General features: G+C 30.7%; 1 protein-coding gene across 11 annotated transcripts in view; it reads left to right on the forward strand.

Moving 5' to 3' along the window:
• The window catches only part of LOC142330291 (uncharacterized), a 145,206-nt gene that overhangs the window by 34,095 nt on the left and 84,086 nt on the right, over positions 1-27,025 (forward strand). For 10 of the 11 annotated variants that reach the window (XM_075375486.1, XM_075375485.1, XM_075375487.1 and 7 more), the window contains exons 2-3: positions 382-472; positions 10,462-16,665. In XM_075375486.1, the coding sequence (XP_075231601.1) occupies positions 465-472; positions 10,462-16,033 (5,580 nt within the window). In that variant the 5' untranslated portion in view covers positions 382-464 and the 3' untranslated portion in view covers positions 16,034-16,665. Of the gene's footprint in view, positions 1-381; positions 473-10,461; positions 16,666-21,991; positions 22,262-27,025 lie in introns of all 11 variants that reach the window. The other variant, XM_075375495.1, reaches the window with a different exon arrangement.

The following is a 27,025-nucleotide window of genomic DNA, read 5'->3' on the forward strand; positions in this document are numbered from 1 at the left end:
TCAAAGTTAATTGTAGAATATTGAAGAAACGTTAGAAGCCAGTTTAAAACAAACAATGCAGGATGCTCACAAAGGTGTTCTGCATGGCTTAGTTATTAAAGCTTACCCAGCTATCTCAATTATGGGGATAAGAACAGGCTGAGTATTCTGATGATAGAGTCCTTTGATAAGGTCATATCAAAGCCGATGTAGCAGTAAGAAAACTTTCTGATTTAATATGGGTAGTAGTATGTGGAGAAGATGTATAACTTATATGTATTTAATTTTTTTATTTTCCAACCAGTCTAAAGTCAATTTTTGATTATTCCTTATAATAATAATTACTTTTCTCTTCAATAAATTTGCATTATATTTTTGTAATATTGCATAATTTTTTTTCAGTTGGCAGTATAATGTAAAAAACAAGAATGTGAAAAAAAAATATAGTTACTAAATGAATCATATAAAAGAAATACTGCTTCATAATGGAAGGGTGAGTATATTTAATTCTGTGTTAATCAGCATTACTATTGAAAATTTTTTGCAGAACCATTAAACTGATAATATTTTTTAATGTTGTGAGGAGAGTTTATCCATTCAGTACTGTTTGAAGTTTAATCTTCGTTACTTTAAAAGCTTTATCGTGAAAGTGACTATCTGTTTTGTAATGTTTTTTATTTAAGTACTCCATTTGAGAATTTGTTTAATATCAATTTATAAAACAGTTTTGAGGTAAAACTTTGTTGTTGTATATAATATTGTTGAACAAATAAATAAATACACAAATCTGTCCATATATTATGGGTAATTTTATTACTAGGAAATATTTATAGATATGCTACTGACCTTAGATATGGCCTAGATGTAACACTACCTAGGTAAATGTTTTATAATAATATTGCTTTCGACACAAATTGGTCCGTAGTTTATTTAATCTTAGTTTTGGTTTCAAATCTGGCAGTATAAAATTTAAAAAAAAATTTATGTTACTCAGCCCTGTCTTAGTCGGAAAATGTTCTTTATTGATTTTACCTTTAAATTTTACTTAAGACAGAACTTAAAATTAATTAGAACAGCATTTAATTATAATAAAATTTAAAAAAAATTATTTTGTGTGATTGTTGTTTTAATTGTAGAAGAGGGACATATCAATGTTATGGACGTATCAACTAGGACATAACATATCATATGTTATGGTCATATCAAATAGGCTGCCATATGCTACCTATCTAAAGAATAAATAAAATAATTTTTGTGAAAGAAGAAGGTAGTAAAGGTTTTAAAATGAAGTAGGATTATGAAAGAGTATATTCATTTGAAACATTTTTGATTTTTGTGTTCATTCAGATATGTATTTTTTATTTTAAGTTTAAAAGCTAAATTAAATTATTACCTAAACTAAAGCTCATAGTTTCAGATATTAATGCATCTAAGTTTTTGTAATAATAGTAATCATGATGATGACGACAAATTAAAAAAAAAGACAGGTTATAATAATAGGTATATTTCGCAATGACACATGTTTTTATCCTGTGATAAGCTCTTATAGGAAATGCTTATCAATGAAGTAATCAGTAATAAAAAATGCTTTAGTTAATATTTTTAAGAGAAACTTGTTGGAAAGAGATTAGATTATTAAGTTCCTGAATAAGTTTAAGTTAAATTTTTTGGATCACATGATTTTTAATAACTGTATTGTACAGTAGTATGGATTGAAAAAGAATAGCAAATAAAAGGTAGTGGTTATATTAAAAAGTCATTTCTCTTTGGATTCAGTAATTGTAGCTCCAGAAATGGAGTATAAAAGTTTTAAATGATATGACTAATTATTGGATTTTGCATTTTTATTTTTTTAACTAGCTTAAGTTATTTTTTTATTTATAATTTTTTTCTGAATTTTTATGGGCATCGACTGCTAAGGTCGATTGAGCCCTCGTCACAATCTTTAAAAGAAACTACTATCACCATCTGGATCGTCATATGTAAGGGTGTAAAGGGCCCTTACATTTTATTTAAAAAACACAAACTACACAAAACATTTAAGACATAAAGACAAGGACAATCACAAAACACTTATGGGGTGTAAAGGGCCCCAATATTAAAATTTGAGATAGGTTCCCAAAAGACCATTAAATTAAAATTAAAATTAAAACTTACCCTACCATATCTTTCTTTCTTTCTTCTACGAGTCTCATTTATAGTTTGTTTAAGCACCCTCGGGGCGACCAGAACCGCCGTTGAGCAGTATATCAGTCGCGCCAGGGTGCCGTGGCAGTTGAATCCTTCTTATAAACAGGCTATAGGCATGCACAGCGTAAACCCACAGCCTCGCGCCCTCAATCCACCCTTGAGGGTCCCCCATGCCATCATCGGTCACACCCCGACTCACTGCTCTTGAAAGCAGGTGAGCCAAAATGGCCTAGGCAAGAGGGCTACCTCCCGTCACTATACGTGCCACGTTTCGAGACTCCCTTATGTATATATGCATACATTTAAAATTAAAATTAAACTTATCAATACCATTTTTTCTTTATATATATATAAGCTACCGCTTAGAGTTTCTTTTGTCACAGCTTTAAACTTTCATTTTTATAGACTTTTAAGAAGTCCACTGGATTGTAAAAATGCAATATTTTCTTCATTTCCATTATCCAGATCAGCAGTAATATTATTTCTAAAACGGAACCTCTTTCTGAGGTCCTCATATATGGTACACTCTTCTATAAGATGCTTGATTGTCAGTGTTTTATTACAAACACCGCACATTGGTCTCACTTCGCCGGTTAACAAATATAAATTTGTTAATCGCGTATGACCGATTCTAAGTCTGGTCACCGCTACTTGTTCACGGCGAGTCAACTTATAGTCGCTTTTCCATTTATAAGGAGAAGATTTTACTGTGTTTAATTTTGTATTTAATCTCCTCCATTCAGCATTCCACTTGTTTTTTACTATGTTTGTTAGACGGTTTTTAACATCTGCCACTCTTACAGGAAATGCATCCAAAACATCGCAGACTGTTGCCTTTCTGGCAGCTTCGTCTGCGATTTCATTACCTGTAATACCAGCATGCCCCGGAGTCCATACAAATACGCATCGCTGTCCTCGTTGTTTTAGTACGTATAAAATGGACAGGATGTTTGCAATTAGGACATCCTTAATGTTCTTGTTCCGAATTGCGACGAGTGCACTTAATGAATCGGAACATATTAGCACTCTCTCTTCGCAATAGTGTTCAGTGTAGCGAAGAGCTTGCTGAATTGCAGTGAGTTCTGCCGTGTAGACACTGACCACATCTGGCAGTCTCCAAAAGTGGGCTTCTTCATTTACATATATCGAGCATCCAACACCATGTTCGGTTTTAGAACCGTCAGTATAAATTCTAATATGTTCTTCGTAACTACTGACGGTTGCCAAAAATTCCTGCTGGATGATCACTGCTGGTTTCTTTTTTATTTCTCCTTGATAGAGATCCAAACTTGTATTAACCGCTGGCAAGAGCCATGGCGGTATTTCTCTAGTAGAAATTGCCAATGTATCTGGAATGGCAATTTCATATTTATTTCTTAATTCGTGGTACCTAATTCCGGCTGGTCTGGAATAGGTAGCACGACGTTCGTATAATGCAGCCATGGGATGATTCGTAAACAATTTATTATTTATATGAGCAGGGAAAGCCCATATATTTGCTGCATATCTTAACAAGAGGATCTCTCTTCTATAATGTAGTGGCATTATTCCGGCTTCAGACATCAGACTAGCCGCCGGACTTGTGCGGAAAGCACCTGTTGCGTATCTTATTCCGCTATTATGAACTACGTCTTAACTTTCTTAAGTGCGACTTTCTAGCGGATATACGATACATATACGAATATACGATATACGATACATCCATAGTCTAGTTTAGATTGAACCAATGCTTTATACAATCTCAATAATGTCTCTTTTTCTGAGCCCCAATTTAAGTTCGATAAACATTTTGTAATGTTTAGGGCTCTTTTGCATCTACCACTCAAGTCCTGTATATGTAATCCCCATGAAAGGGATTTATCCAATACTAGTCCTAAATACCTTACGCTGTCTTTATATTGTATTGGATTATCATCAATTGTCAACGCAGGACGTTGATGAGGAATTCTCTTCCTACAAAAGTGTACACAGCACGTTTTTTCTGGTGAGAATTGGAATCCATTATTCCTTGCAACTTCATTTAGAGCATTGATCGCTCGTTGCAATTTGTACCTCACCATAGCAGTCTTGTTGGTGGCATATACGATTGCCAGATCATCAACATAGACGCTTTTGCTGATTTCTACTGGAATGGCTAATATCAATTTATTAATGGCAATGGTAAACAAGGTACCGCTCAACGGCGAACCTTGCGGTATGCCATTTTCCAAGATTCTTTCACATGAATATTCATTGTTGACGCGTACTTGGAAGGTACGGTCATTCATGTAGTTGCTGAGCAGTATAGGCAGATTGCCACGAATGCCCCATTCATGTATCTGGAGCATTATACCATGACGCCAGGTCATATCAAAAGCCTTCTGAAGATCAAAGAAGACTCCGACACAATGTTTCCTTTTAATAAAGCTGTTATATATAATGTCCTCTAAGCTGATCATTTGATCAGTGGTAGAATGGTATTGCCGAAAACCTGCTTGATACGGTGATTTCAGGTTTTCTTTTTCCAAAACCCAGACGAGTCGATTATTAATAATTTTTTCCAATATTTTCCCCATAGCAGAGAAAATAGTCAGAGAAATAGGACGGTAGCTATTGGGGTCTGTTAAATTTTTATTTTTCTTTGGTACTGGAACAACGTGAGCTTTTTTCCACTGCTGCGGGTACGTTCCATCCCGCCATATTTTATTATAAAGTTCTAATAATCTACGCTTTGCAGTGGTATTCAGCTGCCTGATCATATTATAGTGGATTTCATCCGGACCAGCAGCTGTATTACCTGATTTTTCCAACGCTTTCGCGAATTCTTCCATTTTAAATGGTACATTATATGAGTATTTATACTCAGTTCTAAAATTTAGTAGACCTTCGAGTTCTTCTTTTTTGGTTCGAAAACCTTCCTCGTAGTTGGCTGTTTTGCTGGCCTTTTCGAATTGATTGGATTACAGCTCTGCAATTTCATATGGAGTATCTTTTATTTCATCTTCGTCTTGAAGGCTAGTTATGGGAGCAAAATCATTACGTCCACAAATCGCTCCACAAATTCCTCCAAACATCTGATGCAGTAGTAGTTTTGTCGATGGATGACACGTATTGCTGCCAGGATCGTTTTTTCGAATCTATCATAAGACATTTTGCATACGCCCTGTATTTCTTAAAGGCAACAAGATTTTCTATACTAGGACGCTTCTTAAAGGCGTTATACGCCCTTTTCTTTCTTTTTATAGCTTCACTTATTTCATCGTTCCACCATGGAACGGGTTTCTTTCTAAGTTTCCCAGATGTTTTGGGAATATATCTCGATGCCGACTGAATTATTGCATTTGTTATGGCGTCGACATCGTCTCCGATAACTCCAGTTGTTTCTGGGAGTATCGTTCTAGCTGTGAAGCTCGTCCACTCTGCCTTATCAAATAACCATGTTTTAGAGACGGGATATGTTTTTCTTGTAACATCAATTACAATTTGCACCGGGAAATTATCGCTTCCATGCAGATCGTCTATGACATGGAAGCTGTACCTCGGTGCTATCGATCCGCTTATAAGTGCAAGATCTATACAGGACGTCGATCCATCTCTGGCATTGAAAAAGGTTCCTGATCCGTCGTTTAAAATAATAAGTTCTGAATTCATCAGGAACCCTTCCAGTTCTCTTCCACGGGGATCTACTCGATCTGATACCCAAAGAGAATTATGAGCATTAAAGTCACTCACCAGTAAAACAGGTGGGGGAAGCTCGGAAATTAGTCTTGCTATGTCATCCTTATTCCAATCAAAATACGGCAAGTATATGCTGCAGACAGTGACCTGGAGCGGACGCTTCATTCTAACGGCGACCGCTTGTAGGTTTGTGTTTAGAACAACCGCTTCGGCGGTAGCTCTAGTCGATGTTAATATAGCTACTCCACCTCTAACTCTTACATTTGGCGGTTGATCTCGCCGAAATATATCGAAACCTTTTAATTTAAAATTTTCATTTCGGCGGAAATGCGTTTCTTGCAGACATATACAAATCGGGTCTACATCATGCACCAAGCGTTGGAGCTCATGGATGTTTGAAAAACATCCATTGATGTTCCATTGTACAATCGACTCGCTAATTTTTAATTAAATTATGACCTTGGTTTTCCTTTCGGCCATCCTTTTTTTCTCTTCTTCTCCATATTGCGAACGGCATCATGTTCGCGGAGAACATCGTCGCCGGTGTAGCTTCCGGTCTCCGAATCGGAGACCACCGAAGCCGGCGACGACGACGGGCATGGATCGGCGCCGGTTTCAGGCGCCGATTGAGAGGCGGCAACCTGGCCGCTCCCCGACACGGGGGGGTGCACCGGTCACCACCCGTGGAAGGGGGGACACTCGTCCCCCCTGTGAAGTTTTTTGTGGCCTCTGAGGCTTAGAGGCCACTTCAGTTACAGGAGGCTTGGGAGCCTCCATAACAGACTCTGTAGCTGTCACTTTCTTATCTTCAACTAAAATCTCGCTAAGACGGACTTTGATATCAGGTTTAGTGTCCGTTTTCTTCTGTGCTGGAGCGACTTTTTGTTTTGCAGATGTGTCTTCAGGAGGCTGTACAATTATTCTTGGCTTAACAGGTTCTTTAGTGCTGATAGGCTTCATTTTGTTTTAGATTATCCTCTCAATTAAGCCAGCCAAGGTAGGTGCGAGTTTGTTGATGATTACACTCTCATCAACACCAACTGGAGCAGGAGCAGGAACAGCAGCCGCAGCATGAGCATATGTTGTTGTTGCTCTAGGTCTGCGGGTGTTTACGATCTTTTTTGCTTCAAAGTAGCTGACTTTTTGCAGGGTTTTTACTTCCTGCACAGCCACTTCGTCTTTGTAAACAGGACAGTTCCTGGATCTACAGGAATGCTGTCCTCTGCAGTTTATACAGGTAGGAGGCTCCTTACACGGCTCTCCTTCATGAACTGCATCACCGCACACGCATATTTGCGGCCTCTCACACCTAACAGTGGTGTGTCCAATGCGTTGGCGTTTAAAACATCGCATTGGCTGTGGGACAAATGCCCGCACATCCAACCGATGTATGCCCGCTCTTATCTTCTCCGGTAAAGTAGGCCGGTTAAATTTAAGAACATGGGATGCAGAAGGAAGGACTTCGCCATTCCTTCTCATGTTCAACCTCCGACATTCTAATACTCCTTGCGGCGCTAATTCTTCTACAATTTCCTGCTCCGTACAGTTAAGAAGATCCCGACAGACCACAACACCCCTTGAGGTGTTGAGCGTGCTGTGGGGATCAACACGTACAGCTAGCTCTCCAATTTTCTTTAGTCCTAGAATCTTCTGAGACTGTATATTATTAACAGTCTCTACATGAAGTCCCGTGAAAGTTTTTCTTATTTCTTTAACAGGGCCTCCAGCACATTTGTTTATTTCCCGAGCGATGAGGAAAGGACTCACCTTCGAGAAATTACCTTCTTCCTTCGTGATAACCAAATACTTAGGTTTTGGGATGCTGCTCTTAAAAAAAGCTTTCTGCAAGCTTTTTCTAGCCTCAATCTCAATCCTCTTAATCTCCGTACTCTTTCGACGTTTCGCCTCAGGCGAAACAGCCGGTTCTAAACGAGGGTGTTTGCGTGAACCCTCTGCCACGTTTAATTGTTCAGTTTCCATGAACAAATAATCCCTTCTGTAGTAAGGCTAGCCGCCGGGGTACACCCCCACTCCAGGGCTACCAACCCTGGAGGTCCGTTCCGGTATTCCTGTGGAACCGGCATATGTCCTGGCAGAGAGCGGATGGGCAGTCTCTGCACTGACTCCAGGCCCCTACACACCGAAGCTTTCAGGGCTCCCATGCTCCGAACATGGGCACCTTAACTACATGCTTGCCATCGCGGGGGGCATGTGGACGACGAAAGGTCTCCGTTACACCTGCAAATAACTTTGACCGTGGCCGCCACATCGCCAGCTCTAAAGGCGGTATTAATCCATTTCCGTAATCGTTAATAATGTCGTATCTGCAGGTGGCCGTAAAGTCCAGTCCTGTAATTCGGCCTATAGATGTAAATCGACCGAAAAATGCATATCCGAGAAACAACACTCGGAACCCCGTTAGCCAGCTATATGTAATGTACTTGAGTACAGCTGTTGCCGCCCTGGACGTGGAACGTAGATGTTGTGTTCCGGACGTGGGGAATATCTACCTCAGGGCTCTTTAGTTATTTTGTATATTAAATGTAATAGTATTGGGCATAATTCTAAAGTTAATCTCTTAAATTATTATTTAATAATAACTTTATACTCAAATAACAAGATTATTAGAACTGAGAAAGTTAAAAGATGAAAAATTGGAATAAGTGGAAACAAAAGGTTATTTTTATATTAACATTTAATTTATTGTATAAAAAAGATTATGTATATTACAGAGGATACTTTAATGATTACTTATGTAATTTTTTGGACCACAGGATGAATTTGTAAGGACTTCACATATCTTAAAGCATTTATAAGTTATTTAGAATTGTTATAATCAATTGAGGTTTATGGCACAACATAGTTTTGACTTTATAGTACTGTTGTAAAAATTTCTTCACTAAGAGTACTGGCAGCATTTATTCATATCTAGCAAAAAGGTTACCTTCATTGATGTTGAACATGCTCTCTGCATTTTGATTTCTTGAAATGAAATTGATGATTGTATTTAAATATAATTTTTGTACTCAATATGTTAAGGATCGTCCTACCAGACCAACAATTTATTTTTAGCTTAGAATTCTGTTGCAGTTGTTTTGTTCAATATGAAACATTAATAGTTCACTTGCATGTTTCTGATGCTCCTGTGAATCAGGATAGAGAAGCACAAGTTAATTCTTCTTCAATTGTGTTTCATGTTTTATTGAGAGGAGGTTTTTCACAAACAACCATTGGTATGCAATCATTTTAAACTCTACAGATATCTTTTGTACCAAAAATTAATGATGCATATTTAGTGGCTCTTATGAATTCTGTGTTGAATTTTTAAATTGGTTAGAGGAAGATGCAATTAGATTCTTGGAAAAAATGCAGTGTACCGGGTGGCCGGGAAGTCATGTCAGCATCTGACAGTTTATTAATGAACATCGGATGAAATGGCCTAACTTTCAAGTCCTTTTTCATATGTTCTTGCATTGTCATCCAATTTGTATACAAAGTTTAGCTGATCGTTTACAAGTTCATTTCATTGGGGATTGTTCAATGGAAACTGCAACAGCAGCACGTTTCTAACCGCGTTAACTTTTGTCCACTCTGTGGCCCATCTTTAACATTGCCTAATTTAGATGCATGTTTTTCCCAAGCCAATTGACTGTTTATTAATTATCAATTTGTTCATTGTAATGAGTTTAGTTGCAATTTTTATAATCTGGAAAAAATACATATCATCAGTATTTTTGGATACGTTTTTTACAGTTAGAAGAAACAATGTTTTAGCGGTTTTGTTGGCATCATTACTCGTCTATTCCTTTGAGTAACAAAATAAATTTTATATGGTTTTACAACATAAAAAGTACTTATGCTGTAAACATTTCACATTTTTTCCACCTGTCCCACATATGGGATTTTGGGCCCCAAAAATAAGAGGTTTTCAAAATCTTACAATTTGGCAGCCATTTTTTTTTAATGAAGGACATGTGGTAACAATCAAATTTTTTTTTATATATATATACTACTAGTACGTAAGAGTTAAAAGGTTAAAAACAGGCCTGTTGTCGTAAGCTCTAAATTATCTATTTTGGGCCCAAAATTAAAAAAAATAAAAACAATTTGTATACATAAATTCAGTAAACATTACAAGATTTGGTTATGTAATAAAATGAATTTTGAGTACACTAAGATGAAGTTCCATCTTTACTCTTTCCAAAAAGCCCTATTTGACCTCTGTATGATGTAAAATAAGTATGCTGCAGCTCATGGAAAAAGTGATGAAAGTGGCTGTTTTTACGTGTTGGCAAGTTAGAAAATAAATTGTCTATTACTCAAGAAAAAAATTTTTTTTAAATATAAAAAAAATATTTTTTGGCCACTAAAAGGTGGGTAGTTATCATATACCAAATAACATCAAAATCAAACATAGTGATGCACTGATCATTTGTTAAATTAAAATGGAATACTTCTACAATATGTCAAAAGTTGATTGCATAATTTTGTAAAAGGAGTGAATCATAAGTTTAATACTTATACTCTTAAAATGACTTAAGAGTATAAGTATTAAACTAATGTATTAAACCTAATGATGCTGACACTTAAGTCTTTTGTGTGGTTTTTTTATGAGAAAAAAATATTTTGTTATAGATTTGGTCAACCAGAGAATACAAAAGAAAGACGACCATGGACAACAGAAATGATGAAAGAGAACCGAGATAAATGGAATCTTGCTGCTGATGTTGGTGTGTTAGAATATTTACAAGAATTTGGTAACAATTTATTAAATGAAACTGAAACAACGATTAATTTATTAGATTCATTTGAAGCTGAATTAAATACATCTTGTGTTCAGGTTAGTAATATAACTAACAGATTTTTGTCGCTAGCAGATTCACAGTTTGTTGAAAACCGTGTTTATGACGATGAAGAAACACCAACACCTGAAAATGCAACCGCGATGCTAAGTGAACCGGTTAAAACAAAGCAAGAGATCGATACAGAAATTTTTAATAGATTAAAAGAATCTATAAATAATGGGCTTAACGTGTTGAACACAAAATTTGAAACTGTGGAAGTTACTAATAGCGATTCAGAAGATGATGATAGTAGTCCGACCGGTGTAGTTTATAAACCAATAAATCTCTTTAATAGCAGACCTTTACCGCATTTAATTGGTTCGGTGGAATTTATGAAGGATCCGACTCTAGGCCTTGAAGAACCGCTCACTGAAGATGAAGAAGAATCTGTAGAGGAATCCTCAAGTGACAGTAAAGAGTTACTGGAAGAAAATGAGGATTCAGAACCAGAAAGTGATCGTCCAAATATATTACCGAAAGAGAATCATAATGAAGAATCTGATATTTTGTTTAAACAACCTAGTTCAAGTTTTGCTGATCATTTAGCTAAACGTCTTGAAAGTATGGAAAAAGAATCTGTAGTAGTTGAACAACCGAAACAAACTAGAAATCTATTTTCTACAACTCCACCGCCTTTAGATGATTCATATGAGGATGATGATGATTTTTGCAGTAGTAATGATTTAATATTTGGTGGTAGTCGTAATAAAACTGATAATCGTAATGCGAGCAGTGATGATCTGTTTGCACCAAAATCAAAATCAGGATTTTGGAATGATGATAATGATAATATTACGACACAAGACAACTATAATCATAAAAAAGTGATGGAAGATTTAGAAAAAAGATTATCTAGGCCATCTAAAAATGATGATTATAATGATTTATCACCATCACCTCCACCATTAAATGATCAAATTACCAGTGATATACATGATGGTACCAATAAAGTGGTAAAAAAGAAAGATTCTAGTATTTTTGATGATTATAATGATAATTTGAATGAAAGTGATTCCAATGATTTATTTTCATCAAAGAATGTATCATCATTGCCATCATCTAGTACTAAGAAACATGTACCGGCTGGTGCAGTTAATGTTCTTGGTGGTATATTAAAAGATAAACATATAGATATTAAGAAACAAAAACAAAATAATAAATTGTTTAAAAGTAGTTCAAGTATTAATGAGGAATCAATTAAAAATGACGCTATCATTGCAAAATCAATAACAAGTTTAAGAAGAAATTATGATGATGACGATGATGATGATGATGATGCTAGTAATAGTAATGAAAATAAGTTAAATGATGATGAAGATGATGATTCACTTTTTAAATCTTCAAATTTTCAGGAGAAATCATCGAGTCGAAGTAGTTCAGTTAAATTGTCAGAATCATTACAAGATGATAATTTATCAATTAAATCAAATAGATCAGCTGGTTTATTCGATGATGTTTTAGTTAATACCACAAAAAAGAATACTATCAAGAAAACAATGGATGATTTGTTTCGTGATTTAAATGATAATGGAGATGATGATGATGATGATTTATTTAGTAGTAATGCTAATGTTATTAATATTAATAAAAACAGATCATCAAATTCTAATCTACTTCCTTCAAGTAATAAAAGTAATACTAATTATACATCATCATTATTGGGTAATAAAAGCACTGTTGATGATTTATTTAGCGATATTGATGGTAAAGATATGTTTTCTAATTTTGTTGATAGTAAAAATAAAGAAATTTTATCAGAAACTAAAAATAATAAACATATAAATAATTTGAAAACTGATAGTGTTATTAATACCAATATTAAGAAACCAAATAATAAACCGATATCATTATTTGATGATGATGATGATATAGAAAGCTTTGATTCTGGTTTTCTTACAACTAACAAAAATATTTCATCATCAAATGATTCGAAAAAAATTAATAATAAAACAACTAAAGGAACAATAAATGGAGATAAACCTATTTCAGTTCCACCGTTATCCATATCTGCATCTACTGGTACGACCGTTAAAAATGGTTTAAGTTTATTTGATAATAAAGGCATTGATTTATTTGGTGATAATATTAATGATGAAGATGATGATTTATTTAGTTCTGATTTATTTAGTAAAAAATCAACAGCTAGTAAAAATGTTTCAGATGAAAACAGTGATAGTTTATTTTCTAGTTTGGGTAAAAATAAAAATGCATTACCATTATCATCATCATCTGTTGATGATGATGATGATAAAAAACAGAAACAGAATGAAAATGATTTGTTGAGTAATAAAAATATTAGTGAAGAAAATAAATTAGTCGGCAGTAGTAGTGAAAGTATGTGTGATAAAATATTGGTAGTTCCAAATAAAATTATTAAAACTGCAAATGTAAAATCATTGTCATTATTTTCAGATGATGTTAATGATGATGATTTGTTTAGTAACAACAATAACTTGAGTAAAATTCCTGAAATTAAAGATGCATTTTTTAATACTACTACTACTACTACGTCCAAAGAAGGTACAGAAAAAGTTGATAAAAAACAATTATCCAGTGAAATTAATGATAAATTATCATTAAAAGTAGATGATAACAGTGAAGCTGATTTTAAATCAAAAGATGTTTTACAAAATAAAACATTAAATGAGGAAGATAATGATAATAATGATTTATTTAGAAAATCTGATGATTTTTCATCAAAAAGTAATATGAATAAAACAAAATCGGATCCTCTTTTGGATGATTCACCACTCTTTAATGAAGATAAATTTATTAAAAAATCTGTTGATAAAATGGTTACTCAAAGAGATGATGGTGTTGACAATGGTAATGATAATTTGTTTGGAAAATCTACTGATAATTCTAAAATTAATATAATTAACTCTGATAAGAGTGATAAAGTGTCTTCAAAAATTATATCGGATGAATTGTTTAGTACTAACACTGATATTAATTCAGAAGATATGTTTATGAATGCCAAACTGGTTGTGAAACAGTTAGATTCAGAAGATCTAATTGATAAAAAGACTGCTGATTCAGTGCCTTCTATTTTTAATACGACCTCTGAAAATCTGCTGAATGTTGATTTAGTTTCTGATAAAATTGATGTAATAAGTAGTACTGATGTTGAATCATCCTTGGAAACTGATGTAAATAAAAAGATAGGTAATGATAATAGCAGTTCTTCATTCGATAATAAAAATGTTACAACTGATAGTGATTCATCTGAAAATTTATTTGATGTAAATAAAAGTTTACCAAAAATTCCTTCTGTTGCCAACAAAAAACCACAAATTCCAGTAAAACCAACTAAACCACAACCGCCTAAAAGTTTAAATATTCGTGCACCTATTTCTTCACCTGATGCGTTTGGTGATATGATTAAAAATAAATCGTCTACAAATAAATCATTAGATGTACCAGATGGTTGTGTATTTAGTTCAGATAGCTCATCAACGATATCTCCTAAAATTACACCTGGTAAACTTAATTTAGAAAAAACATTAAATATTGATCCAAAAGCATTATTGCCCGGTGCCCGTCCAGCTAGTTTTAAAAGATCATCAAATTCAAGTTCTATTATAAAAGAAAATGATAATGGATTACTGAAGTCGTCGTCAAGTGATTTATTTAATAATGAAAATTTAGAATTGAATGATGATAAAACAAGTGATAAAGAAGACAAAATGTCATCATTACCAGACACTAAGGATACACAGCCAGTTTTACATAGTATTGCTAAAGATCGTGCCAAAATACAAGTTAAAAGACGACCGCAAACAAGAAAAGCAAGAAGAGAAGCTATTAGGCAATCAACAATTGAGAGTAATAATGATGATGAAACAGATAATAGTTCTTCAATAACAACTACGACCACAACACAGTCGGTAAAAGAACAAAAGTCAACGTCAAGTTCATTATTTGAACAAACATCAAATATTTTATCACCTTCAACAGATGAAGAAGACTTATTTGGTGTACCTCCATTAGATTTACCACCTGATTATTCAAAAGTAAGTACGTCACCAGGTGATATATTTGATGCGCCAACAATTATTTCACCTGGATTAAATACTTCTGTTGATGATACTGTTGCTACTTCTCTTAGAACTGTCAGCAGCAATAATGATGATGGTGATGATGATTATGATGAAGATAAGAGTAAAAAAGAAGATAATAATATAGTTAGTTATTTAAGTGGTTCAAAAAATGATAATTTTGAGGATGGTATTTGTGATAAAAATTCAGATATTGTTATTGAACCACCACCGTTATTGATTGATTCTGATTATGATGATGATGTGAAAGATGTAGGAAAATCTTTTAAAAATCATCCTGATGAATTATTTTCAGACAGTAGTAATATCAGTGCAGGTGAAAATAAGGATATATTTAAGAGTAATTCTATTAAAGTCAGTAATGATGGTATTGAAAATAAAGGCACTGATTTTTCTACTAGTAATAAAAGTTTATCTACTAAAAGTAATTCTGATATAAATTTGTTTGATGATAACGATGATGATTCTAATTTATTTTTAAATAAAAAATCATCGGTTCCTGATAAAGTTAATAATGTTATTAGTGATAGTATTCTAAAAGATGATAATACAAATAAAGATAATGTAAATACTGATTTAGTTAAGCCAGATCCGGCAAATATTATTTGTGGTGTTTTTAATACTGGTGTTAATATTTGTGATAAATTATCAATAACACCGCCTAACGATGACGAACTTTTTCCACCATCTGATTGGACATTAAATAATAGTAATAAAGGTAATACTACAATTATATCGGTACCAGAAAAAATTAAAACCGATTCATTATTTAATGATAATATCTCAGATGATAATCTGTTTTCTTCATCATCTTTAAATGCAACAATTGCTAATGCACGATCATCAAGTTCAAAAGTTAATTCAGATAAAGGTGTTTCAAATATGGAAAAGAAAAATGTTATGAAAAAACCGGTTGTAGGTGATTTATTTGCAAAAGATGATGATGATGATGATGATGATGATGATGACAATAATCTCTTCGGTGAAGTTAAAACAAAGAATGAAATGAAACCACCTACTAATTTGAAAATTAAAAAACCTTTGTCAATTAAAACAAAATCGCTATTCGATGAGGATGATGACGGTGATGATGATGAAATTGATATATTTTCATCATCAGTTAAAAATAAATCATCTTTAACAAAAAACAAAAGTAATGAAGTGAAATCAAGTGGTTTGATTAAAAAGATTGGTTCTAACGTAAAAACGTCAGTGAAAGTAACAGCGATGACAGGGACATCAAAAACAACACCACAGGATGGTTTTATAGATCCATTGATGGCACTAGAAAAAAATAATGATTAATGTTTTCTTTTATTTATTTATTATGATAATTAATTTTGTTATTGCTATTTGTTATGCTAGTTATTAATACATTATAAAAGTCTAATTTAATGAATAGCAAAAGCTGTTAAATGTTAAATATTTTTTAAAGAATGCTACATTTTTATTAATAATTAAAAAAGTAATTAATTGCCTTTTAAAATAAAAAATAGTAAAAAACTGAAGTATTACAGTAATTTCTCAAAATACATGAAAATGTGTTGCAAGATTTATTTTTAACACTTGAACCTCCTTGTGGTTAAAAAGTTAGTTTTCAGTTTTAAAACTATTAGTGCAGTACTATTAAAAAAAGATAGAAGATTTTTATAAAATACACATAAAGTTATATATATTTTAGAGGCAGTGTTTGTTCATTTGTATGAAGTTCAGTAGTTTCTTTTACAACAGTTGTTATATCACGGTGATGGTCTGCTGGTCTATCTCTGATACTAATGCTTCATCTTCTATTAGGTGGCAATTTTTTTTCAAACATTTACTTTAATATTGGCTCTGCTGATTACATAATTTACTTATAACAAGCAGTATCACTTGCTGTGACAAATTAGTCCAATCAGTCTGGCTAAAGAAAGGATCTTAATTCTTCAATATAAAACGTGAGTAGTATATATCAGTATATATTTTTATACTAATTTTATTTGAAAAAAACATTTAAAAAACCAGTAAAAAATCTAGAAACACAATTATTGTGTAATGTATTTAAAGAATTATCGTACTACAGTATTAATGCAAGTAAAGAGAATATTAATTTTTAATATATTTTTACCTCTTCTTTTAATATTAACTCTAATTTCTGAATGATATAATAATATAGCTACTACTTGCATGAGTGATACGTTGATGGAATTCATCCAGATTTTTTCATGATTATTTTATAGTGGATATATTTGTGAATGAAGTTTCAGGAATATTATGTTCTAATACTGGTATATACGTTTTTTTGTTTGTGGAATGATTGATAAAGTTGTATTCTTCCCCATTCTGGGTGTGTATTTGTGGAAGCATTTGATCAAAAAGTTCATATAAACATATGTCCAGAAACTGCATGTTTTTGACTTATAATTAGAGAATTCTAATTGGTAAAGAAAGGTATATATACTTTTAATTCTTGGCATATGGAGTAAAATTGATAGTTTGTTTTTTTTAACTAAAACCTTAAAACAAAAAAAAAACTGATCCAAGCTTCAATTGGTTTCAACTAGCGTAAATAGTTTACAAATCTTAATAATTTTCAAAAAAGTAAGAGGAAAAAAAGTTTTATTTAAGTTTGATGCTAAAATTACTTTCTTAAATTGTCAATAAAAAAAAATTCTGTAAAAAAAAACTTGTAGCAAATTTATATTAAGTCATTTGAAAGAAATAACCAAGTTACAAATTTAACTTCTATTTGAATTAAACAGACCATGACATAAAATTGTATCATCTTAAACCAATACAAAAATTCAACAGTACTGGTATTTGACCAACTAAAAATTATATTTCATTTACTTGAAAGATATCATTTAAAAAATTCTCTGTTCATTTATATTGAGCTTAGTGCAGTGTATGACAAAGAACATAATTATATAACTATTCTTAGTTGTACGATTGCTTTTAACAAGTTGTATCAATTTTGATTCACAAGTCTGCCACATTTATTTGTACTATATTTATTAATAGTGTTAAATACAATTTCACAGTAATCCAATAATCACATTCCCTGTTATAAAAATGCCTTGGTAATAGTTTTTTCTTGATTTTAAACCAGTATCTTATTCTTGGAAACTATAGTGCAAGGGCTGTTTAGAAAGTAACTTACATTTTGAAATAAAAAACCAACCAAATAAAAAAAAGAAGTTTTATTATATACATTTGAAAGGGACAATCTTAAACAAATTTCCTACATAGTCGCCATTTAAATTGAGGCACTTCTCGTAATGATGCACAAGCTTTTCAATTCCTTCTCTGTAGAAATCTGCTGCCTTAGATTTTTGACACCCATCTTGCACAAAACTTGTGATAACAAAGCTTCCCCATTATAATTTCATGCAGTAAACTTTGTGAAATTTGGGGAAATGAAGCGAGAGTTCTGTTATCGTAATGTGGTGATTTTCACAAATTTTATTGTTGATTTTCACTGTCAGTTCATCAGCTACAAGGCTAGGTCGACCAATGTGGTCCTCATCATGAACATTGGTGCAGCTATTTTTAAACTGAGTGCATCACTGCCTCACTCCACCTTCACTCATTCCATCTCCATACACCTCACAAAGTTGCCGATGAATTTAAATTGGTTTGAGGTTTTTTGCCAGTAAAAACCTAATCACTGAACGCACTTCACAACTCGTGGGATTTTCTATTGAAGCGCACATTTCAATAATTCACTACAAACAAAGTAGAAAAATCACAGTCCACATGCTATGACAGCTGGATGCGTACTGAGTGTAGAAACGTTTTGATGCAAGATGGCGGCTCTATCCCCACTCATCTCTGTGCTAGGCACAAACGTAAGTTACTTTCTGGAACACCCTCGTATTACATTTTATTGTTTATTGGACAGATGTATAGAAAACTTCTGAGTGGGGCTATATTTGTTTTGGTAACACCATTTTTGATATGTTATAGCATATTATTGATATAATATCGTTATAGCATAACGATATTGATCTAAGATTACTGTCGATCTAATAAGATGATTGATCTAATATTGTTATAGCATATTAGTGATATAAGTGTAGTAGAAGCATTCATTATACCTACACATTTATAACTTAATATATTTTAAAAATAATTATGAATGTGTTATAAAGTGGAAGTATTATGTATTGTGTGTTTTAAATCACGTGATGTTACACTGTACTGTTCATGTAATGATGGCAAGATTAAGGAACACTCAGTTGTTTGCCCTTCTCTGTATCTTCATTAAATAAATAAATTTAGAAAATGATAATGCTATGAGCTTGGCTCTTAATAACAAATTGTATTGTGTAGAATTGGCAAATAGTTTTTATAGTTATACAGTGTGATTATAATTAATGAACCATTAAAAATTTAATTCTCATGTTGCTCATTAAGTTTATATCTTTAACATCATTTTAAAGAATATACAATAGAATTTATTTGTTTGAATCCAGTGATTCATACAGAATTGGGTATATCCATTATACAAAGCTACAAAAATAAATCATTTGCTTATCAGATCATAATAATAATAAGATAAAATTAAATGTTTAATTATTTTACAAGGTATTACAACTCTACATAAATATAGTAATTCTATATTCCATTGTGGTTGAGTTAAATTATAAAATAGATTATTTATCAAAACATTAGTCATAGATAAAACTGAAAATATTCTTAGTTGTGTGAATACTCTTAGATATTTTATATCATAAAACAGCAACAATAAATTCATCATTCATTTTTAGACATAAAAATAATTACAAAGCTTCATATAAAATATATTACAAAATTCTAGGTCTACAGTTTAAATATTCTTAAAGAAATATTTGCTGATCCCCATAGTGGAGTGGTTGTATCTTGGATTTTCATCTGGAGGTCCTAGTTTCAAATTCCAGTCAGGCATGGCATTTGTCATACATTACAAATTTCCATTTTCATATAACTATGTACAAGCTTCTTTGTAAGTTTCTGTAGTGAATTATTTCATAATAAAAAAAGAAAAAGAAAATAATTTTGCTAGCTTAATTTTCTACTGAAAAAAAAACAACAGTTTTTTCTTATTTTTACACACAATAGAAATTTAGATTGGTAAATAAATCTTTCATTAAATCTAGTAATGATCACCCAATAAATTGTAATTATGTTATTGTAATAACCGTAATAACAATAAAAATTATATCAAAAGAAAGAAAATATTTATAGAAAAATTTCTATACTCACTTATTGAATAAAAAAACATTTAATTATATATTATATATATATATATATATATATATATATTAAAACCATATCGTAAGTCTATATTTTCTTTGAAAATTTCCTGAAGGCAAAATATCCTACTAAATATTTAAACATGTAGCTTAATTTTGAACAAAAATAAATCTTAAATAAATTATATTAGTTTTCTTCCTCAGTAAAACTACTCCTTAAATACCCATTCAGATATTACTTCTTAAACTACTAAATGTTGGACAGTTAAACAAAAAATGAAATAAATTGTTAGTTCCTTAAGTTATACAGAAATGAGTCTAGTCAATTTTCCTAGAGAATTAACAGATATACCCTTCGTAAAATTATTTACTAATGTATGAATCAACTAATCTCACCTGACTGGTTATTCTTAAGTTCCAAAGATTAATATTATTGCTAATATAATCTTCATCTGCTGACCCATTAATGTCTTTAAATAATAAATTTTGATTACAGAGCAGTTTACGTGTACTATCAAAACATGAAAATCACATATTTTTTTAATGGTATTTTTTACATTACCTGTTTTACATTTAGCTGTTTTTGATGTTGCTGCCATATCGCACTGAAATAGTCAATAACTTTGCTTTCGTCTGAGAAACAATTATACTTTATTGTATTATTTCAAGCCTTTACAGGTTACACATTTAACGTAATCTACCGAGGGTGATTTCTCTAACCTCGAAGGACCAAAACAGCATCTTTTTAAAAGAGTATCTTTCACCTCAATGTAAACCATATAATATGAAATTGAATTTTTCTCATTTTAAAGCACAGACTTTTAAAAAACTTCTTGTGCTCGATCCAATTGCAATATGTTGGAGCCCACATCTTAGATGTATACAAATTATATATGAAATTAGTGCATTATATAACCATACTAAAGACTTTTGATATAACTCTTGCCAAAATATCCTTCACTTATAACAGCTAATGTTTTGTATTCCTCCGTGGTTCTTCAATCTCTCTCTTATAAAAGCTCCAGAAGAAGAAAACACAACTTCTAAAGAATTGCAAGTAGTACAGAACTCTATTTTATGATTGTTATATGACAGAGGTACTTCATAATCTTCCACTTCTTTCTTCTAAAGGGAATCATATTTGTGTTCAACATATTAACATCAAGCCCATTTGCATTGCAGAAACATGAAGATAGCTCCTAACATCCTCACCACGTCTGACCAGGCCATGTCCAAAAGCATTAGATTGCTTGCACGTAGTAGGTTATCAAATCTCAGAATGCATAAATTTCATCCTTTTATAGCCCTGCTCTTCAAAGTAAGTTACAATATCGCTTATAAAAAGCTGAAAGAGAAGTGGATTCAAAGAGTTCACTTGTAGTACTTTCTTTGCGACTTCAACTGTATTTGCTCCTGAGATGTCCTCTTGATTACCTTTCTACTGAGCGATAGATGTATTACTTTGGCTGCAACTTGAAAAACATGCATAAACTACACTTTTTTTTTAGATGAGTACTAATATTAATTGTTAAACTAAAAACAAATTTACAACTCCTACTGGCCCAAATTCTGCATTGTTCTTAAAATAGAATCCCATTCTGGTCTCTCCCCAATTCATAATTTGGGTAGCAAAAATAGAGGTAAGTAGTTTTTGTTATGGCCTTAATAAGAGCGTAAAGCAAATAAAGTTACTAGGATCTCCTTTTTTTGAAGATATAACATATTTTTATTTCTGTCCAGTTATATGTGGAATGGTTCATAATTATAAATACGATTAAATTTAATACATAATGTTCCTGACTTTTAGACAAAATTTTAAAACTTTGTAGGTTAAACTTCTATGTTAGTTGCTTTTCCTAACTTTAGTTTTACGTACTGGCTTCAGTAATGGTGTAGATCTTTGTCCAAAAAAATAATTTTAATTTGTAAATAAAATTTTCAGTAAATAATTTGTTAAAATATAAAATTTTCTATAATAAACTTAACCGATCATGTAATCTGATATTATTTTTTTTGCTTTTTTTAAATGAATACTGGCATTATGTTGTAGCTCAAAATGTTTTACTTCCTGCACATTGAATAATTTTTGGCATTAATCAAGGTCACTTTGGCAAAAATCACATTATGGCCAGAGTTATTAATGTTACAGCTGCGATGTTTGTTACCATTAGGAATAAGAATGAAAATATAACAAGTTATTTGTATTTGTATCATATCTAATTCCTATTTTTGCCAATCTGCATGTATATTGCTCAACTAAATAATTAATGCTGATGATGTGTGACAACAGTGGAAAAGAGCTGTCAATTATACATTATTGGTGAGCATATTATAGTAAGTTGATAATGTTATAATTTCTAGTAAATAAAATTTTATTTTCTTTATTTTTTTTTTCTTTAAGTGTTTGTTATTAAATTCATGAACATCTACATAAACTGTTTTGGAAACTGAATTAAGTCATAAATCAAATATTTATTTTTATCTATAAAAAATTGTTTGGAATAAATATTTGGTATGAACCCAATTTTTACAGAGAAATGAAATATTAGCATTTATTTATTAATTTTTATAAAAAAAAAGAAAGAAAATTTATAAACTGTTAATGAATAGTTTGAATCCTTAAATATGAACTTATGTCAGATCATATCGTATATACTACCAGTGGTAAATTTCAAATGCAGTACCTGCATGAAAAAATGAAACAGTCCAGTTAATAAAAATACTTAATTCATAATTTTTCATAAGTATAATTGTAGGAATTCTAGGAGATCTGATGGTATTAATGTAGTAGGCGATCTACCTCTGTAGTTAGTTCTTAGATGGCACCACTGAAACTGTATATTCAAGTAAGAAAATAAATAAATAAAATCTAACCAAACTTTACTTAGACTTGCTAACCTTTCCTCATTACTCAAGGTTAGTGAGCATAGGTTAAGTTTGGTTAGATTATATTTATAATTTTTTTATTTATGTTTTTACTTCAATATAACGTTTCAGTGCCGCCATCTAAGAACCAACTACAGCAGTAGATCGCCTACTATATTAACACCGATCTGACTGTATCCATGAGTGCCTCAACTATAATTTACAATCTATAAAATGTTTGAATATAGGAAGTGGAGTTTTTCATGCAATTTCATTTATAGAATCTGGAACCAATCTCTCTGCATTGAATATTACCTTCATAGCTTTACATTATCGGTATGGTGTTCTACCCATCCATATATTATTGATTTAGGATAGAAGAAATTGAGTATAATTGAATGAGAGTGTTGAAGATTAGGGTTGATAAGTCATGGTCTATGAGATTTCCTGAGATTAAGGCAGTACAAACTGATGGTACTGTAAAAATGTTATAGTTACATAGAAATACTATACAAAGTAAATTTTTAAATTCAATTTTGAGAATATTTATTAGATCAGTGTTACAGTCATTTTGTTAATTCTAAATCAGAATTCACTTTTATGTATATTTATCAATTTTTCTTGTGTAATATAATTGAATATCATCAAAGTTATTTTCACAAAACTTTTATTATAATCTTTTGAAATTGTTTTTGAATTTTATACATTTCATCTCGTTTGCTTTATGGAAAAAACGTTTTCGTATCATAGGATGAAATTTTTTGTTTACTATCATATTTGTTACAAATATTAATTAATTAAGATGAAGGTCTTACCTTAAAAACATGTTCTGACTCACTGTTGCCTGGATTTTTGTATAAAAACATATTAAAATTATTCTAAACAACAAATATGTATATATATCTTTAACCAAGTGGAGATGAAGTATATAATACAGTATATTGTTTATGGCAGAATTGTGTAAATAGATGTTTATCACTACACAATTTCTCCCAATCCTTTTTTATGGTTATATTTATTTGTTTTTGCTCCAAATTAATAAAATTTATTAAATATAAATAAATAATTTCATATTGTTTTTCCTGTATTGTATTCACATATCTTAAAACATTATGAATATTTTTACTGTATAAGTATAGTGAAATATTAATACTCTTTTGTTAATACTATTGTTATTTTGATCAAATATTTAATAATTTGTGTTAATAATTAATTATAACTTTTTCTAATATTGATGGAAATTTTTTTTCTTATTCATTAAATATTACATGTATTTGAACTGACTGAATGTATTTAATGACGTTATAAAAGGTTTTTTTTTCTGTAGTTATGTTCTTTAAATTAGTAGTTATTTAGTTATAATTGTTATTTGTATTTATGTATGTATAAATCGTTTACCAGAAAGAATTTGTATTTTTATATTATTATTGTTAAGTGTTTTCTCTGTTAAGTATGTAGTTAGTTAAAATTCACTTGTTATATTTGTCGGCAATAATTAATTCAATAAATGTCTATTTTACCATTCAGTTTTATTTTCATTACATTATTATTTTTTTTAAATTGGTTTTCTGTTATCCAAAACCAATTAGCTGTAAGACAGTTGCATAAATTGAATCACAATCATTACAGGATATCATTAATGTAGGGCATTCAAATCCAGTTAGATTTTGCTAGATTTTACTTGGGTCAATGTCTTGTATGATGTTTTAATATGTGGTAGTCTGTTACGTAAGATTTTTAATAATATTACAAATCTTATAAAATGTTATGAACTCTTTTATGAATGAAATAAATAACAGACTGCATGAATGTGATAACATTGCTACTTTGCTTTTAACAAAAATTTTGTTATTTTTTTATTAATTATATAGTGATAAAATTACGTTTTTCTGTTAGTTGTTCGTTAGTAGTATTACAATTAGAAAAAAATGTTTTATCATTTCGTGAAATTTATGATTCAAGATATATATTTTGTGTGGTGGTTATCTTTATCCTTTGAGATTAAAAATTTAATGAGAATGTAGTAGTTTTTTTCAAATTTGTATTATTAATTTCTACTCTGTCCATCTTATTCAATATTTAAAATTTCTTTTTTTAATAAAAATTGATTTGTATAATATATTTTATTATTTTTAATTTATTTGTTCTACATATTTCAATATTTGTTCTCAATAATTTGTTTTATTAATTTTTTCAGTATGAAAATTATAGTATTTGTTTAATTAAACATTTATGTTTTCCTTTGTTATTGATGTATGTCTAATTAGAAATTTATTTTGTTATTGATATTGTTGAGTTTATGTGGTAGCTTGTAATATAATTATAGAAAAATGTATTCTTTTATGGAAAATATATGTTTAGCTTTTATTCTGTAATAGATATACCATCAGGTGGTATAGATTTTCAATTAACATTAATTTTTTTGTTACTTTTTAAAAACTATTTAAAATAATATATATCTGTTTTTAAATAAATCCTGAATTATTTATTTTTAATACTGGGAACTATAGGGTTATGCTCAACTACAGTCTCTCCTCTCCGATGTATATATATAAAACAACAAATTAATCACCAAACGCAGCGACAAAAGAACAGAAAAAAATTAATATCAATAATCAACTTTCGCGGGATTCCGCATCATTAGTCTATATATAATTCTACAGTTACATAAAATAAACAAAAACAAAAAAGAAATAAAGACTTAAAAATTTAAAAATTTAAAAAACAAACAAACAACCACAAAACTTGAACGACACAACTTTTTTTAAATTTTTTTTCTTTTTCATTATTTATTGTTTATCTATTTTATTACTGTGTCTTTCCAGTTTCTTCTTATGGCCATGACACATATAAAATCACCTTAGGTACAGCTAGTGCTAATCTGAGTTGCTTTCTCAAAGAGTAATGATTTCCATTATACAATCAGTTTCTTGGTGAACAGAGTGAAGATGTTACTGAATGTCATTTAAATTTCAGTGGACATGGCACGCTGATATGCAACTATATATTTGCTTTTGTAAAGTAGGAAATAGTCACAGTTTAGTTTTTCTTCTGAGTTTGACATGAGTTGTTATTTTTGGGTCGAATATGTCATTTTTGGCAGTGAGTGGTACTTCATATCAGGTTACTTACTATTAGTTTGCGTACAATATAATTATTAAATATGTATATATATTTGGTATTGATATGTTCATCTTTCATTTTCTTTTGAAACTCCTAAATATCATTCATTTTTGTTTCTTAATTTTCCTCAGTTTTCTTAATATTTTGGCCTTATTTATTGTTTTAGTTGTAAAATTAAGTTATATTTTATATTTTTTTTTGTATCTATTCTCATTTTCTTGCCATGTAATCTCTGCTATTTTTCATATGATTATTTGTCATTGTTTTTTAAACTTTAAAAAAGTTTTTAGTTTTTTAATTTACGTGGAGATTATTTGCAGGCATATTAAATCTAAAATGCATTCACTTATTTTAAATCCAAATTAATAGGATTTTTTGTATGTTATTTATAAAGACCAAACAAGCGTTTTCTATTTTTTTTTGTAAGTATATTACAAAAATACATACTGATAAGCTGCAAAAAAAATAATCTGATTTTGAAAAAAATGATTTTAAATATTGTTAAGTATTGGGTTACACAGTGCTGTTAGTAGTCTGTACAAAATACACCATCACAGCAAACCTTGCAGATGTTTAATCCGTAACTGGCACAAAATAATTATTGACTGCTTCTTTACTTATTGCGAAATAACAGTAGATCTGTATAATAAAATACTGATTGCGTTATTTACCTCTAGATGTTAACCAGTTAACAGAACATTACCTGGGTAAAAATGTTTGTTTCGCACACAACTTATCACTAATAATTTTTTTTTTAACTAACTTGTTTATAGAAGTTATGCATCATTCACTGTATAGTCAGCAATAGATTCAAGTGATAGGAAATTTAAATCCTGATAGTTAATTTTTTTTTTTTTTTTTTAAATTCTAATTTTTATGCCTATAAATTTTTCTAAATATTTTTTTTAACTTGTTTAATGTTCTCATTTTGCATCTTTTGCTGATTTTGAATTTATTTGTTTGTTATTTAAATTGTTTTATATGAAGAATTTTGGGTGCACTTTATCGTTTACATACATAAAAAATATAAAACTACACAATCAAAATTTATATAAAAATTACTGTATATGTACTTCTTTACTTTAAAATATAATAA

This window comes from Lycorma delicatula, chromosome 9, assembly GCF_047948215.1.
Source record: "Lycorma delicatula isolate Av1 chromosome 9, ASM4794821v1, whole genome shotgun sequence".
NCBI classification, from domain to species: domain Eukaryota; kingdom Metazoa; phylum Arthropoda; class Insecta; order Hemiptera; family Fulgoridae; genus Lycorma; species Lycorma delicatula.